Source organism: Cyprinus carpio, chromosome B7 (genome assembly GCF_018340385.1).
Source record: "Cyprinus carpio isolate SPL01 chromosome B7, ASM1834038v1, whole genome shotgun sequence".
Lineage (NCBI taxonomy): Eukaryota > Metazoa > Chordata > Actinopteri > Cypriniformes > Cyprinidae > Cyprinus > Cyprinus carpio.
Window position 1 is genome coordinate 24575570 of NC_056603.1, and position 17802 is coordinate 24593371.

At 37.0% G+C, this 17802-nt stretch overlaps 2 protein-coding genes across 3 annotated transcripts in view; one reads left to right on the forward strand and one right to left on the reverse strand.

The window, feature by feature from the left end:
- LOC109056288 (vacuolar protein sorting-associated protein 35) overlaps window positions 1–12812 on the reverse strand; it is a 29291-nt gene extending 16479 nt beyond the window's left edge. The window contains exons 1-10 of one of the 2 annotated variants that reach the window (XM_042728103.1): window positions 12525–12812; window positions 9219–9317; window positions 8954–9050; window positions 8685–8808; window positions 3138–3320; window positions 2676–2889; window positions 1562–1645; window positions 1285–1394; window positions 1005–1101; window positions 768–916 (exon numbers count right to left, since the gene is read on the reverse strand). In XM_042728103.1, the coding sequence (XP_042584037.1) occupies window positions 768–916; window positions 1005–1101; window positions 1285–1394; window positions 1562–1645; window positions 2676–2889; window positions 3138–3320; window positions 8685–8808; window positions 8954–9050; window positions 9219–9317; window positions 12525–12584 (1217 nt within the window). In that variant the 5' untranslated portion in view covers window positions 12585–12812. Of the gene's footprint in view, window positions 1–767; window positions 917–1004; window positions 1102–1284; window positions 1395–1561; window positions 1646–2675; window positions 2890–3137; window positions 3321–8684; window positions 8809–8953; window positions 9051–9218; window positions 9318–10479; window positions 10547–12524 lie in introns of those variants that run through there. The other variant, XM_042728105.1, reaches the window with a different exon arrangement.
- An 80-nt stretch (window positions 12813–12892) lies between these two features.
- LOC109093408 (origin recognition complex subunit 6-like) lies at window positions 12893–17698 on the forward strand. The gene is made up of 7 exons (XM_042728107.1): window positions 12893–13051; window positions 13174–13300; window positions 13792–13955; window positions 14028–14118; window positions 16255–16363; window positions 16661–16747; window positions 16968–17698. Exons 1-7 carry the CDS (start codon window positions 12987–12989, stop codon window positions 17096–17098), a joined length of 774 nt encoding a protein of 257 aa, XP_042584041.1. The 5' UTR covers window positions 12893–12986; the 3' UTR covers window positions 17099–17698.
- The last annotated feature ends 104 nt before the right edge of the window (window positions 17699–17802 follow it).

The window sequence follows — 17802 nt, forward strand, 5'->3', positions numbered from 1 at the left end:
TGAACTTCAATGCAAGGACCCTATTTAAACTTTGTTATGTCAAAAGTTTCAGCCTTCGGGTTTTTTAAGCGTTGTACATTTTAAAGGCATTCAGAGATAAACAAATATCTGACTCTGGACCACAAAACCAGTCACGAGTGTCAATTTTTTTGAAGCTGATAAATAGGCTTTCCATTGATGTATGGTTTATTAGGATCGGACAATATTTGGCCGAGATTTTGAAAATCTGGAATTTGAGGGTGCAAAAAATCAAAACATTGAGAAAATAAACTTTAAAATTGTCCAAATGAAGTTCTTAGCAATGCATATTACTAATAAAAAATTAAGTTTTTAATTAACGGTAAGAAATTTACTAAATATCTTCATGGAACATGATCTTAATATCCTATGGTTTCTGGCATAAAAGAAAAAATCAATAATTTTGACCCATACAATGTTTTTTAACCAGCAATGAAATGGTCTTGTTTTATTTGAATATATTTATTCATGTATAACCACCAGTGACTATGAGCAGAAGTGCAACAGCTCAAAAATAGATCAGGATCAGCATATTGGTTTCTGTAGTTATTATAGTCATGATCTCATGTAACAGTTTCTTTACCCCAAAATGAGGCTATAAATACATAAATTAAGCACTCAAATCCTCCAGCAAGTAAAAGCCTAAGGATCTTTTATCAACACACTAGCGGTGCTAAAGAGTGTGGGTGTTGCTTTGACTGTGCTGATCTGCCTAATGGTGTGAGAAAAACACTGTAACTAATACTCACTGCTCCAGGTTGAGTTTGTTGAAAATCTCCACAGTACTTTCCAACACTTTATCCACATAGTCCACACGCTCAGGATAGCACTTCATAGCCAGATTAATGAGGGACACTTGGAGCGAAACAACATCTTCAGACGGCATGTCCTGACGAGACTGACAAGAAAAAAAAAAAGAAGGCAACATTAAACATTTAGATTTTAGTTACTCAATATTTCAATAAAGGCACTGCATGTTATAATACCTGTATGACTGTTGCCACTTGCTGTGAGAAAATATCGAACAGCTTGATTTCAGCAGGGATTCCAGGTCCATCTTCTCTGTGAGCAAACAAGGCCAATCTGTGGGATGAGACGACAATCAGATAAGACTCGATATACAGAAGCCCAAAACTTGTGCTAAAATGTATACATTTCTTTGGTTACATTTTATTTTATGGTGTCCTTGTTACAGTGTAACAAGTACATAAATGCAGTACATAAATAACAGATCTCTGTCTAAGCTGAATTGGCACAACAAGCCACCTGTCAATTAGAGCAATGATGATGTTCTTGACGTTCACGCTTTGATGCAGATCGGCACATGAGCGAAGGAACGGGTTCAACGTCTGCAGGTGAAACTCATCCGGAAAGACCTGCAGAAAAAGAAAGTGTAGGCAAAATCGTGAGGGCATTAACTATACCATGCCCACAGCTACTACTTAAAATAACTGGGAAAAAGCCAAGGTGGGGCATGTTAAAAGATAAGACTCCTACAGTCAAGTACAACAGGATGATGAGTGATGCTGGGATATTTCTGTACCTGTATGATGCACTCCATGAGGTATTCCTGTGCTAGAGAGTCTCTACAGTTCACCACCTGCTCCAAGATCCCAGACAACACGATCTGTGGGGAGTCAACACATATTTACCACATGCCTCATTAGCGCTGCCAAATCCTTTTGAAAACAAGATAACAGCAAATCACAGCACAAGTCTACAATTTTCTGCCTAGAGTTTATGCTGCTTTAAAACCACTATACATTAAACAGGTCTGTGAAATTAACTATACACTACAGTTTGTGGTAAGATTTAAAAAAAAAAATCCTTATGCTCACCAAGGATGCATTTTTTTTTTTTTTTTACAGAAAAATGACTAACAATAGAAATATTAAGAAATATCATAAGTTAAAATAACTTTTCTATTTTATTGCATTTTAAAATGTAATTTCTTCTTCAGTGTCACATGATCCTCCAGAAATCAATCTAACATACTGATGTGGTGCATCAGTGTTGAAAACAATTTAACTGCATAATATTTTTGTGGAAACTGTGATATGTTTTTTCAGGACTCTTTTATAAATTGAAGAGCACTTGTTCAGAATAGAAATTTTTCATTCTTTGGTAATATTATGAACATCTTTACCATCATATGTGATCAATCCTTCACAAATGGCTGTCTGTTTTACAATCTATTCGAATATAATATGGGTAATTTCTTGCTTGAAAATGTTTATTTATTTTGTTCAGCTACATTTTCCCAAATCCAACACTTGTGCTTAAAAAGCATAATGTACATCAGAAAAGCTGCCCTGTGGGGAAAGTGTAATGCATATGTATGGGTGCTTGAATTTAAAAATCAAATAAGAACATATTGAGCCTGTCACATTGTTAATTCATGAACATGAACAAGGAGTGCTTGAACAAACAGCTTTCAAAGGACTATCAAAAGATGCCATAACCTCTTATGTTGTCGTTCCATCAATGGCTCTTTTACCCAATGATTTATGTTAAGTGCTAGCTTGAGGTTCCCACAAATAAACAGGTTATCAAGGTCAAATCTAATTTCAATGCACCCTTTTAAACCTTTAACAGAAGTTTATGGGCTTTGGAGTAAGATCATTTCTCTGCACTGTAGCACTGTTACCAAAACGCACCTGTTTGTACTTTTCCACATTGACTCCTTCCAGCTGGCTCAGTCGGACCAGATTGGTCCCTACGAGGATGCGCAGCTCTTGTCTCTCCTTCTCTCTCTTTTCTCGGTCCCTACTGTGTCCCTGATGCTGCATGCGCACCCACAGTTTATTCATCTCGGCAAAATTCAGCAGTACAAAGTCAATGGAGTCATTAACATCCCCAGTCATCTCTTCCCTAAATCAAATAGGAGAGAACACTGGTAATCATTCAGTCCTTAGCAGATAATGAGATTTTGTAGTGATTCATTTTGTCAAAAGCCATCTAAGCTCTGGACGTGGGAAAATAGGCCTTTTCTAGCAATGATTTAAATTGTATTTTAGCACATAGGATTATGCTACATCATTTAAATTGTTCAGTGTGAGTCACAACACTCTTGAGCTACTTGAGGTGCAATCACAGCCATTAGATACGGAGTGTCATACTCAGCCTGCTCTGCATCATCAGGCAGGATGTTGCGCGTACACTGCAGCAGGTAGTTCCTGAGGAACAAGCCCCGGAGTGGATGCTGCACACCACGGCACATTTCCACCAGGTCCTTTAATATGTCTTTGCGGGATTGGGGGAAAGAGCGAATGTACACCACTCCGACAGTTATCAACAGATACCTGAGAAGCCAAAGAGAGAGAAGTTAATGAGCAATATGACTCGATGACCACAACAAAGTGGAAAAACAAAGGCACCAGATAACTAAAGCACTTGAAATCAGATCAGAGAACTTCAAAGCAAGTATTACTAAGCCTCATAATAAAATGATGAATGTACTCATAAAGCTTGAACCCTAGAAGATGAGTGTTTCACACCATATGCAGCATTTGTCTTTTACAATATAAGCAATGTAAAATACTTGAGACATAAAAGACATTTGCAAAATGCAAGTTCCTCAGCAGCAGGCACAAAAGCAACACTTTCTATTCCACGAGCCTGACTGATTTCAGAGGATCTGAGTAGTTTATTTCGCCACACTTTGGTCTTTGAATTCTTTGTGTAGATTAATTACCATTTGGATGTAGCAAGTTTATAATAATTCTGAAACAAACATTTTTAAGGGAATGAAATTAAGAGATTTTAATACAAAATTTAAATAAAAAAATGGTAGCACCACATCATTCCGTTCAGAAGAAGAATGGGGCTGCTTTTTTTTTTTTTTAAATCCCAATATATTTTTAGCATTTCCTTTTGATGATTGAATATTCTCAGATGGTTCAAATGGATGATTGAGCCATTAACAAACCACAGCTGTTGCAAGGTGTTAGAAATGCTCAATACAGGAAATAAAATACAGTAAAAATTTCCATAAATTACTTTATATTGACTTACATTTAAATAACATGTAACAATGTAACATGTTCATTTGCATGAACAGACGTATCAAATAAAAGTAATCAGGATTTCCTTTGCTACATTTCAGAGGGTGAGCTATTTAGGCTGAACAGATTTGCTAGCATAATGGTGACTTTCCAGATCATTTCCAATGAACTGATGCACCAGAATAAATGCCTTTCCAGCACTGCATATTAAACCCAGGAAAGATTAGCAGGGCGTTCGATTATCCACACAGGGGATTGCATGCAAACATTAAAATGTAAAATTGCATGCAAACATTAAAAACGGCCGTTGTACCATTTGAATGGGCTACACTGCTACTTGGACTCCCAACCTCGGTCTTTAGCAACAGCCACACAAAATCTGAATCAAAAACATATGCCATAAAATGGCACATGCTCAAAAGTTGATTACTGATACTCATGGCCAGTCAACAAAAACAAGCTCTGAATAACAACAACAAAGTGCTACTGATAGCATTTAATTTACATACATTCAGCTCTACACATTTACCGCAGTGCCAAATTAACCTGGCAGTGTGCATCTTTCTTAACAAAAAAAGTCTCCTGTCCTTTCAGCAACAAATTCAAGACCCCAAAAACATATCAGAACTTTTATGTTATCTATGTTATAATTATTTACACATTTACAAATTGACGTTAAAGAGATCAACTGTATTGGCTTCTAGCAAGTTGAGAGACTTTAATTTAAGAGAGAGATTGCTTCAATGGTGCAACTCATATGGAAAGATAGCAACTGAAACTAGAAGAGGCAAAGCAGCACTATAGCTGCTCAGAAATAAGTTACCCACTAGATCACAATTCCTTCAATGAGAGGCGTGGGCAGAAATGATAGCGGGCACAATGCCATGAAAGCACTGCAGTTGAGTCAGAGAACTGGAGTGCACATTTTACTGCATGTGAGTGGGGGCGCCTTGTGTCGCCCCAAAGGACATTGCCCATGCCAGGCTCCCAAATGATGGGCAACTCCTGATAACCATTTTATCCCTTCTAGCAATTATTTAAAACCACACTCATAGGAGTAACCCAGGAATCACTTTATTTTCTCTATAATATCTCAGTTGTTATATATATACGAAACACTAGCTGCATTTCCATTACAGATCTGCACAAAACTTTAGCGTTTCATTAACCAATGTTATGCGACTAAAACATAATTTTTTCCTGCCGCGATAAGTCATAGCGACAGATTTTGGTAGGGTTATGTATATTGCAGCCACTGCACTTGCAATTATTTTTAATTGAAGGTGTATTTTTTCATAAGCAGCGCAGAGAGCCACTTCTAGGATGCGTCTGAAACATGGAGCGGCGCAACTGGTATAAACACAAGAATTGACTGGAGTTGCCGCAATCAGCTCTGTTGGCCGTGCCAGAGCCGTAACGTGCCACATTTACTGTGTGAATTGTCTAAGCATTAAAGGTTCTGTATGTGGGTCTGACACCGAGTGGTTGAACTAGGTATTGCAGTCCAAATTCAAAATATTGGAGAGGGTTTTTTTTCACCCTGCCCCTCCTCCTCAGACTTGTCTCACAGGCACGTTGCCAGATTGACGACACCAACAAGAACGAGTGCACTTGACGATGAATGAAATGAAATACACTGTCTTTTCTGTCAACTGGCAACCGGGGTGTCGAAATACAATAGGGTAAACTAGGGATGGGCGATATATCGCATGTGATTGTCACACGCATTTCGTCAGTAAAGCCGGTTCCCTGATTACCGCTTAATCGCCATCACCTGCTTTCAAATGGAGCGGCATTTAATAGACGGAGCCGAAGGCGATTCATCTGTGATAATGAACGTGATATTGCGTAGCTTGTCAGTGATCTACGGCTCTGTATATTAAATGCTGCTCCATTTGAAAGCAGGTGATGGCGATTTAGCGGTAATCAGGGAACCGGCTTTACTGACGAAATGCGTGTGACAATCTCATGCGATATATCGCCCATCCCTAGGGTAAACAGGCAGTGGGCCGGTTTCACAAACCAAAACAAAGATCGACATTCCGGACTGGAACGCACATTTTCAAAGGAGAATAACTGACTGTAGCATTGTTTTTCAGAAAACAAGTATGTTAACTTAGCATGTTTCTTAAATATCTGCAAACATATTATGGTATTTGTATGCTTTAGTAGAGTCAATTTTACATACAGCACCTTTAATGGCAAGGAAAGCCCCTTATACTTGAGAGCTGCCAGATATGAAGTGTTTCTTGGAGGTTATAGTACATTGAAGAATGATCATATGTGACCCTGGACCACAAAACTGAGATTTATACATCATCTGAAAGCTGAATTAATAAGCTTTCCATTGATGTATGGTTTATTGGGATCGGGCAATATTTGGCAGAGATACAACTATTTGAAAATTTGGAATCTGAGGGTGCAAAAAAATCCAAATGCTGAGAAAATTGCCTTTGAAGTTGTCCAAATGAATTCTTAACAGTTCTATTAAGTTTTGATATATTTCCGGCAGTAAATTTACAAAATATCTTTATGGAACATTTTCTTTACTTAATATCCTAATTATTTTTGGCATAAAAGAAAAATTGATAATTTTAACCCATAAAATGTTTTTTTTGGCTATTACTAAAAATATATCCCAGTGACTTAAGATTGGTGTTGTGCTCCAGAGTCACATATGACTTTTTACGTATGCGATGTGACCTGTAAATGTGAAAAATCAATTCCTATTGTAGTTTTGTGAAAATATTCCTTTTTCGAAATGCCTGAAAAAACTCATGTGAGCGTAAAAATGTTTTTGTGATACATTTTTGTAAAATTGACGTGTTTCAATTAGGGCTGTCGACTTTAGTCGTTTAGTCAACTAATCGGTCGATGCCGTCTTGGTCAACTGACATTCTCATTGGTCGACCAGTTGCATAATTTTTTTTTTTCACCAATCAATTTTCATTGATTTACTCCTTGATATTTATTCCTTTATTAGCAGTTATATATTACTGTATTCTAAATATAATTAGCCTATGTTTTATCCCAAACATTAAATGCTTTAATTTAGGCTATTTTATAACAGCGCCACAGTTTAGCGCGCCCACGTGAACACTCAGGAACCGCACCTGTGTCTGGCAGCACTGCTGCTTCGCGCTCAGTAAGGAATATAGGTAGTTTTGATGTATTCATTCAGTTAGAACGCTACTTGTTTTGGCTTTAGTTGACAAAATGTCCAAGAAATCTAAATCTTTTGTCTGGCTGCATTTTACAAAAAAAGACGACACGACTGTGGAGTGCAAGCTATGTGGCTTAAAACTAACTTACCAAAGCTCAACGACCAATATGACCTATCACCTAAAAGCGGTAAGCGAGATATAAATGTGTCAGACAGCTTGCTATGTCTAATGTCGAAAAGTTTATATATTTTATTGGTTATGTACTAGGCGCATCCCCAGGCCATGCCACAGGCGTGTTTTAGGCTATTTGGGTTTTTTGTGTGTTTGTTTGAAAACGCCTAACATTAGATCGGCTGGACAAAAGTTAACCCATAGCTTTGAAAGTAAAGAAGAATATACAGCCTGTATAAACGAGAGCTTTTGTTAGGATTTTTCATTATTTGGCAGTTTTAGCAGTTATATTTTTTGTAGCGTGTTGTGTGGTCAGGTGCACGATTGTGACTGTCACTATAGACCTAGGACAGAGCTCCTCACTTTGCAGTTAAAAAAAATCATCTTTCCAACTGTGCTCTCACTCTCCTCAATGCTCAAATTCAATCGATACTAATTTACAAATTTCCCTATCTTTAAGACTGATTTTCTGAAAGTCAGTTCACAACAAATCACAAAAGCGAAAGCAAGATTTATTGAATAGGGCAGATTAGCAGGAGGCCAAAATTTCAAATTAAAGAACACAAACACAACCAGCTTCCATTTTCACAATGACTAAAGCAATTTACCAAGAGCAGTGCAAATCAGCAACTATCATTTCCATGTCAAGTGCAAAATTGTATTAAGACATGCTTTTTCGAGGCATCAAATAATGGTGCAAACACCAGTAAAGTAATTACCGCAAACCTTATTAAATCAAATTGCATGATTTATTTATCTTTCTCCCTTAATTTTTTTTCATTTGAAAGGTTAACTCCTACAAAAATTCTAAAGCAATAAGATCAGCCACAAATTAAACTGTGTCCATATCTTTTCATCCTTAATTTTTTTTTTCCACATAATGTCTTCAGTAAATCCTGACAGTTGTTTTTACTGCCAAAAGAGGGTTTGCACTGGTGCAAGCTGTTAGTAAATCTGGCCCATTTTCCAGAGTCTCTATAAACTGAAACCAGCTGCATTTCTAAGTCTTTTCTCTCCAACAGCAAGTTGACAAATTCAAAATTTTGTATTTTCATTAAATAAGTATATAATTCGCTGCACTGCATGTTTCACAGTGAAGTGCGGCACTGTACTGTGCTTACAGTATATGTGCAAACAGCTTGTGATCAAGTGTTTTTAGCGGAGCGCCACAGTTCACAGTGTTTTGATGGTGACTAAAATATTTTGATACTATAATGTTTCCTTCCTTAACATTGAATTAATCAGGATCCTAAGTGAATCTAAAATGGCAAAATCTTGAAAATGTCTTGCATTTATAGTATTTGGGGAGATTTCCTCAGATACTCACAGTCTAGGAATGATGTTGCCTGCATACTGAACAAGCTCATAGAGGTCAGCAACCTTGCGACCTTTGGCGAACTCATCTGTCAAATAGACCTCCAGGTAATGCAGCTCATCGGAGATGGCCATGTCTACAACAATTTAATACAATAAATAAACAAAATCTCTACAGATGACATATGTAAAGTACACTGTTCTTTAACACTCAAGAAAATTCTTAATGTTAAGGGTACAAATGAACCTATTATATTTAAACACAATGCAATGGAAACATACAGAGTTCGTAGTAGCTCTTGGGAGAAAGCATAGAAGTCCTCAACTCCCCCAACATATTTGAGGCATGTTTCAGTGCATCCATCAACTTGTTCTTGTCCTGGATGAAGAACATAAAAGTTCATAAACAGAGTAAGGGTGCAGCTTTTACACTCCAATATAAATATAATTTTGTTTTGTTTTAATGGTTAAAAGCAAAAAGCATCACACTGCTGTGGATGGATTAACAGTGTTACAGCAACTGTAAACTTGCATGTACTTAACTCACCAGACAGCGTTTCATCTGAAATGACTGAACCTTGACTGCCTGCACAGCTTCATCCAACAGCTTCTCCTGCTCATCCTGAGGTGACTGCTGTGTGGTAGGCTGGAATAAACAGGTGCAGTCAAACAATCAAACTAGAAACTAGCGTCAAAACCTTTTTTTTAAATATTTTCTTTCAACATCAATATTATATGTCCTACCAGTCAAAGTTTGGATAGAAAATAAATTATTACCATTTTCTACATTTTATAATAGCTTCTACAATAGGGATGCACCGATGTATTGGCCAATAATCCGTTTCGGCCAATAAAAGCAATTATCTGCACTATAGGTCATCGGCCGATTGTTTAGCAGTGGCATATATTTATTTAATGCCATGTCAGCATCTTAGGCATCATGTCAGCATCTTAGGCATTAATGCCTTGTCAGCATCTTAGTTCATGGCAAAAACAAAAAATACAAGTATAACAAATACAATAAAAATACAGCAAACAAACAAACACAAGTTATTATACACAAGATTTTTTACATTAACATATGATAAATATTATACTAAACACTTTAAGTGAGTTCACTTCATAAAAGAGTTTTCTACATGCATTAAAAGCTGGACAGTCCAAAAAAAAATGTGTGAGAAAGAAAGAGGAACCTTGCAAGACATGCACTGAACAGGGTCTACACCTTTAAGCAAGAATGCATAAGTCAAGGTCACTGCACACTGTGTCCGAAATTTTCGCATGTTAAAAAATAAATACGACCTCACGTGTCAGTCACGTTTATACACGTGGAAAAGATGACAATACGAAAAAAACAGAAAAATGCACGTGAAAATTCAGTGTGCAAGGACCTTCAGTCTTGTATGACCTATGTGACATCTGGTAAATACCATTTGATCAAATCTAGTTTTAAAAGATGTGTTTGAAATTTCTGGATGTGTGTAATTTCATGTAATTAATTATTTGTACATGTATCCCATTCTTCTTGCCACTTATTTAATATATAACAGGTCTGATCTCTGATGGAGGAATTTGACATTTGTTTACTTCCTGATTAAAAGCCTCCTTTGCAGCTGCATCAGCTCGCTCAACTCTTGAAAGCCCAACATGGCCTGGAAGCCAACAAAAAAATAATACTACAGTATAGAATTGATTCTGTAGATGGGCCACTCTATCAAAGGGTGCTGATTGTTTAAAAACAGCCAATGATCAGGGCCGATTATTTCCTTTCAATCAAAAGGTGTTAGAAACGCATGTCAGACAGTAACCTGCATGAAGAAAATGTTTCTTGTGTTGTATGTAGGGCTGTTTTGATGCTCTTAAATGTGACGCTGTAGCAGCTTCAGTTCAAGTAACAGCACAGAGCACGAGTCTCTTCCACTTTAATAGAAGTTATAGTGCAAAATAAACATGAATGAACATCAGAAGGTATGTTGAAAGATACAAGTACAACTTATGAAAATTAGTCATGTCTCATGTAATCACTCAATCAGTGTTTCAACCGAAAGAAAGATGTCACATAATACAGCTTGTGGACAATGTCACAAAGTTACCCACTGTTCACAGTTAGCTATAAAACACACACTAGAGGGAGCTTAATTACTGTTAATTACATATGTATGTTTGAATAAATCTGACATGAAGACAAGTTTTTATGAAAACTATCTTATGTGCAACTTATTGCAGTTGTAAACAAACGTTTTTATTCGAGTGTGATTGACAGCTCTGAATATAATAGAGTTGTTGATGTTCATTTTAACCTCTAATTCAGCATGAGAGGGTTCCCTGTATAGTTTATAGAATCAGTTGGGAGAGATTTCTTTTTTCCTTAAAAAAACAAACTATCGATATCAACATCAGTATCGGCAGATATCATACAGAATAACTGCTTATTGGTAACGGCTGAGAAATTTCATATTTCTTAGCATCTATATTTTATGACTAATTTAAAGCATTTAAGGTCTTCAGACATTACTCTTTAAATGAAAAAAGTAACAACTGTATGCAAAGTTTTTGACCAAAGTAAATGTATACAATTTCTCATTAATCCACACTGAGATGCCCATATCTCTGGAATTAGCCTAAATAATATTGGGCCTAAAAAAATAAGATTATAAAATAAATGTTTGTTAAGAACAAACATCTAAAATGATGCTAAGACATCATCCATTTCTGAACTGTAGATATTGCCATATACTGCAACAAGGATCACTAAGGTCAACTAATTTTACAAACAGACCTACATAAAAATAATGTTGCTGTCTTCTTTCTAAAGTCCTTCTAAAATTTCCTCTCCTGTAATGTGTCTACAAACCTCTGCAAAATTGTCATTTTCAATCTTTAACTTTATAAATGTCTGTACTGTCCTTTTTGATCAATTTAATGAATCCTTGCTGAATGCTTAAAAAAAACTTATTAATTAAACTTTTGAACAGTAGTATATATATATATATATGGACACCTTCCCTTTCTTTAAAAAAAAATGTTTCTTGAAATATTTAATCACATTTTAGCCTATTTTATGAATATGAAGACAACTAAAAACCACTGTGCGTAATTGTAAATTAATTACAAAAATATTGTTTAAAAATTAAATACAGTAGGCTACATAACTGAAGTGTCAGGGGTCTGCAGGCTTGGGGGGGGGGGGGTGACACACGTAATGACAACATACAGGCACCCCTCTAAAAGACCCATCCTTACCAGGCAGTTCACGTACACTTCAGGTGAATAGCAAATTTAAAGTGTTATGATAAACGGTAAGCATAACAGATTATGGGTTGCTTAAAACTGAATGAATGAACCAGAGACCAAACATCGCGTATGTTATGCAAGCTAAAAAACACTGCCATTATTCAAATACATGTTAATGCACAGGTAAACAAAGAGCTGCATATAAACGTATGGTAAATGTATGATAACAATAAAAAACAAATAAAACGATATAAACTGCAAAGAAATAACAAGGCTAATGCTAACAGGATTAGCAATCTAAATTAGCTCCTTTTGTACAAAACTTGTGAATTGTAATGACAGCAAAACATAACGGCTGTAAGTTTACTACATCTGCATGCCAAATGTTAAACCTCTAGTAGAATAAACCCAGACAGAGGAAATAAACGAGAATAATTAAGTGTAACGTTAGGCCTCAGCATCTCAAACGCTTATGCTAACGGCTATCTCCACAAACCCAAAACAGCCCGCCAAGAGATCTCAGTGCCCCTCTGACACCGTCACTGCTGTAATCAACTTAAAGACGAATATAAAACATCCAGCACACGGTCTCAGCATGCGACGGTCTCTTATATCTTACCATGATTACTAGGTGTGTTAGAGGAAACACTGGACGAGCCCTGTGAATGTGTCGAGTCATGTGACTGCGCCGCTGCTGTTCCGCCTCGTGACGAGCAGCACACAAGCCCCGAGAGCTGAAACGATGTACACTCTACATTACGAATTAAATTTATTCATTTACAATAGTTGTGTCACTACGTCATCCCATTTGTGTGACAAGTGTCATGAAAAACGATTCTCTGCTTAACATGTTACATCGTATACTTCGCTTGGCCTATACAGTATTATTTCATTTGACGAACACTCAAATATTTCACTCCACCGACGTTGGCCACACCCATTTCTTGATCCACCAATGGTAGGTCCGAAGGTTTATATGGGGTGTGACACGTGTTCGTTTTCGCGCGAAACGAGTCTGTGCAATCTTCTTAGAGGATTCCATTGTGTTGTGGTTACAGAGACGATCTGAGCATCTTTACAAATGGATAAAGAGTTATTTCGTAAGCTTGCTTCGAAGATTGGGATAACAGCTGTCAAAGTATTGAGGTAACGTTAACGTTAAGTGTTCCAGTGTCGAGTGATCAGTCGCTTGTTTTGAGAGACAGTGGTTCAATCCGAAGAAACACGTCAGTATAACAACACAGCTAATTCTGGTCATTTATTTTCAGTCAAGCCGAGGAATACATGCGGTTATCCCAAGTGAAATGTGTTGGACTGGGTTCTGTAACAGCCACCAGCAAGGCTATTATCTGCCTTGAGATGGCAGCGACTTCCATGAAATTTCCTCTAGACAAGGCAAGATCCACTTCCCTTACTGCGTTGTGATGTGTAGCATATGTATATACATACAGTACAGACATAAACCTTTGAGTATGTTACTATAATTTGTAATACCATATGATGGAGGTATTCATGTGTGCGAGTTTTCTATAAATGTTAAGCCCAGTAGACTTTCTTGTGTTTGCCTATTGATTTTATTTACCCTCCTAACACTTTCCAGTTGTGGCATCACAAGAAAATTTTCATTTCCATCTCATTCTGTATTGAATAAAATAGCTTTCTTTATGGAAATGTATTATCATTTTATAAATAAATGGCCTAGCACGGTTATTTTCCAACCCTAATTTTATAGCAATGTTTGTATCCTAAATATACACACATAATTAGGAAACACTTTTTGCCATCATTTAGACAAAATTACACAATATGTTGTACACATTAACATTTAGTAAAAGTTTGCTTTTTTTTGTTGCTATAATTATCCAAATATTCTTTCTACTGGATAGGAGTATGCCATCAAACTGTCTGGACTAAGTCCTAAGGTTTACTCCAGTAATCTGAAGGCTATGGAGTGCATGCTGGGCCTGCAGTCAAACCTGGGTCTCAGAGATCTTGCAGTGCAGTTTGGTTGTTTGGAAGCGGTTAAAGTGGCCTCTCAGATCCTTCAGAGGTGAGTCTTCACATTGCATCAGTGAAATCAATATTAACTGAATGACTTATAAACTTGCATGTATTTGCTCAAGTATGAGACCAGTTTGCCTGCTGCTCAGCAACAAGACCTTGATCTGTCAAAGCCTCTCTTTACCACAGCAGCGCTATATGCAGCATGCAAGTGAGTATAGATTGCTTTGATGTCTCATTGTCATCGAGTCAAATAATGACTGGTTCAAAAAGTACTTGATGGTGGATGATTGTGTCTGATAATTACATAATAATTTTGGTTGGGAGCTCTATTGTCTCTTGAACCTCATTAAGCTCTTCACAGTGTCAATGTGAGGCTATAAGAGGTGTATTGAGTACACATTAATTTGGAGTTTAAAGGGGTCATATTATGTGATTTCAAGTTTTCCTTTCTTTTTGGAGTGTTAAAAGCTGTTTGTGAATAGATAAGATCCCTAAAGTTGCAAAGACTGAAGTCTCAAACCCAAAGAGATATTCTTAATAAAAATATAGACTCGTCCACGCTTTCCTAAAATGCCTCGTTTAAACACGCCCCCACATGTTTACGTCACGATGTGGGAAGATTTGCATAACATCGTCCAAATGTTCACGCAAAGAAAGAAGGCGTAACTTTGATTCTCGCTGTAGTATTGTTGCTGCCACCGTTGCCATGTCGTGGAGATGCTGTGTTTCAATGTGAAAGTGAAACTACTTTGTTTGGCCTTCCAAAAGAGGACACGATTAGAAATCAGTGGTTAAATTGTATTAACAACACTGTTCCAGAACAGTTCAACCCAAATATTCAGATGTGTGCAACGCATTTTACAGAGGACAAGGACTTTTTCCTGTGAGAGTAGCTTACAATGCTGGTGTTGTGACAAATAATGCTGACTCACAGCCTGTAAGTACGTTTTCATATTTAAAGGATTTGCCACTTACTATTCAAAGCGAGTTTTGAGCAGGGTAGAGCAGTTTTAAGCCCCTTTCACACTGCGATTCCGGAAAATACACGGGTAATGTGTCCCGGCAATTGATCCCGAGTCATTAGATTTTGCACTTTCACACTGCCAGTGATTACCCGGAATATGCGCGTGCGTTCACACACAACCCGTAAAGGTCCCGTAAAGACACGTGACATCAGGGTGTGACGTGTTATGTACGAGTCGAAAACGCTAGGCACGTTAACTTTCACTGAAGCTGGCGAACAATCTCAGCTTCAGCGCGGAAAGTGAGGAACTAACTGATCTCTGCTTTATTACAGTTTGCACATATTTGTTTCGTCGCATACGTTGATCTGCCTTCAAAACACCCGGTAAAAGAGTTGCGCGATAACGTGCATCATCACTACGACACAGCCTTTACGGCATTGGTTCTGGCTTTTGTATACAGAGCGCTTGTTCCGGGACTGAACCCGGCAATGTTACTAGGTCCCCGACCTGGGATCAGTCCCGGGATGTGTTTGCATTCACACAGAAGGCGACCCGGCAATGTTCCGGCAATTTTCCGGGTCCAACGTGCAGTGTGAAAGGGGTTCTAGTTGTTTGTCATTTCTTCAATCACAAATGCAGATATGGTTTTATGTATATGCCGCACAATGCAACGCGTAAAAAGACAGTATAAGACATTATAATCCATAATTATATCCCCACTGGATGCTACAAATGCCTCGTTTGTAATGGGTTTTACTGGTTTTGTCTCATCACGCTGGGAGACGGCATCACAGTATAGTGAGGGGCGTAACATTTCTGTCACACGCTTGAGGCATTCAGCCAATCACAACGCCCTGGATAGCTGGCTAATAAGCATACATCTCGCTTTTCAGAACGATGAGCTTTGTAAAAATCAATGCATTTCAGAAAGGTGGGACATAGAGGAGAAACAATAATATACAGTATGTGGAAAATAACTGTTTTTTTAAACGTTAAACCACGTAAACACATTTCATTACACCAAATACACCAAATAATATGCTTTTTTACCAACGTCAAATGACCCCTTTAAATTACATTTGGAAAGGTCAGATCTTGGATTGGTTATCACATAGTTGTTAAATTTAGTCATATTTGTTCTGTCTTAAAGATGATACTGCAGACATATGAAATCTTAAGTGTACTGAGCCTGTGTGAGACTATTGTTATCCACCCAGACTCTATTACTGTATGATAATCAACAACTAAATCTCCCAGATGGGTCAAAATATTTTATGCATGTCAACAAGCCACAGAAATCTCTAAATCTAAACTGCACCTGCTTTACATTCAGTAACTGAAGATGGAAAAATAAATTGGTTCTGTCATTCCTTTTTTGAATGCATGAAAATCAGAACTGACAGGAAATTAGCCTCTTCATCTGGAGCGAAGAAGGGCATCTTTGACCGGCTGTGCACACAGTTTCAGAAATTCGGACAGGAGATCTGCAGTGAGTGTGACTTCTTCAAACAAAAATGACACATTGCCTAATTAAAGTGAATAAAGGCATTTTTGTAGGAGATCTTGGTCTGGCTTTCATGTTCTTCATTAAAGAAATATTACTTCAAAGAGATCTGTCATGAAGAAACACATTTGACTAGCTACAATGGATTCAGACATATCACAATTAGACAATGTATATTTGTTTGTGTAGTTCAACATGAAAGAGCAGCGTGTTTCTTCTCAAGTAGTTATTGAAGTTATGATATTAAGCTGACTGATTCGTTCTGTCTCTGTGTACCCTCAGATGAGGCTTCATCTATGGAGAAACCAGTCAAAACTGTTCAAAAGAGGCAGAAGACAATCACTGAAATGCTAGAAACAGGAGAAGATGGTAAAAAAGCCATTTGCTTACCACAGTAAATAATAATGGCAAATTATTATTCTACCTGGAAGAACTTTTTCTGTTCTTAAGCATGTTTTTTTTTATGCTGTGGGAAAACAAAAGTTTTTTTTCTCTCAGTAATAAGACTAATAAATAATATTTCTAGATGTAATATTTAATAATAGAATATATGTTTGATGATAAAAGTAATTGTCTTTGGCTTTTTCAGATGAAAAGCTTTCAACATCCCCTAAGCGAGAGCGGGTTGAGAAGACTGAGGAAGAAGAGACACAAAATTATGAAGAGTGGAAAAGAAAAATTCTTGAAAATGCATTAAAACCAAAGGCAGTAGATTCTTGAACTCTGTAAGGTTTTATGTTTCAGATTTATTTAATAATGGTTCTGCATAATGTCAACAGAACCTTACTTTGAATTGGATTTAATACTCTATTACCAAGAGAAGTAGCCTGCCCCCTTCTGGCTCCTTGTTTAAATTTGTTCCGTTTACATATGGACATTTCCAGAGGAATCGAGGGACTTTTTATTATCCTTTGTTTCATTGCCATTTCTTGGTGCAAATATGGTTACCATGTTATGACAGATTTAATATGCAAAGGTTTACTAATTAAGTTCTTTATTTAGATAATGTTTTCAACATGCTGGATTTTATCGTGGTTCATTTAGTTTGTGTTAATGTTTGAATTGTGGTGTTTAATCTTTCATGATTTGGATGATTATGTCTGGTGACAGTATGACCTCATTGCTCACAGTGTTCTGTGGTAAAATCTCACAGGAGGAGTATAATGCATTCAAAATCATCTGGATGGGTTTTATCCATTTGTTTCAATAGGAAACTGCTTATCTGCTTCCAGTTTAGTTAGATTTTATTATGACTAAAATGTGTATTTTTGACAATTTAATTCTCTTTTTTTTAATGTTTTGATTAAACACTCATTCTCTAAAGGCAACTTGTGACTATCTATATTATGCTGAAAATACCCAATACAATGATTTCTATAGAAGCCCATTTTGTGACCTATGACAGAAATAGCAAAACAGAACTG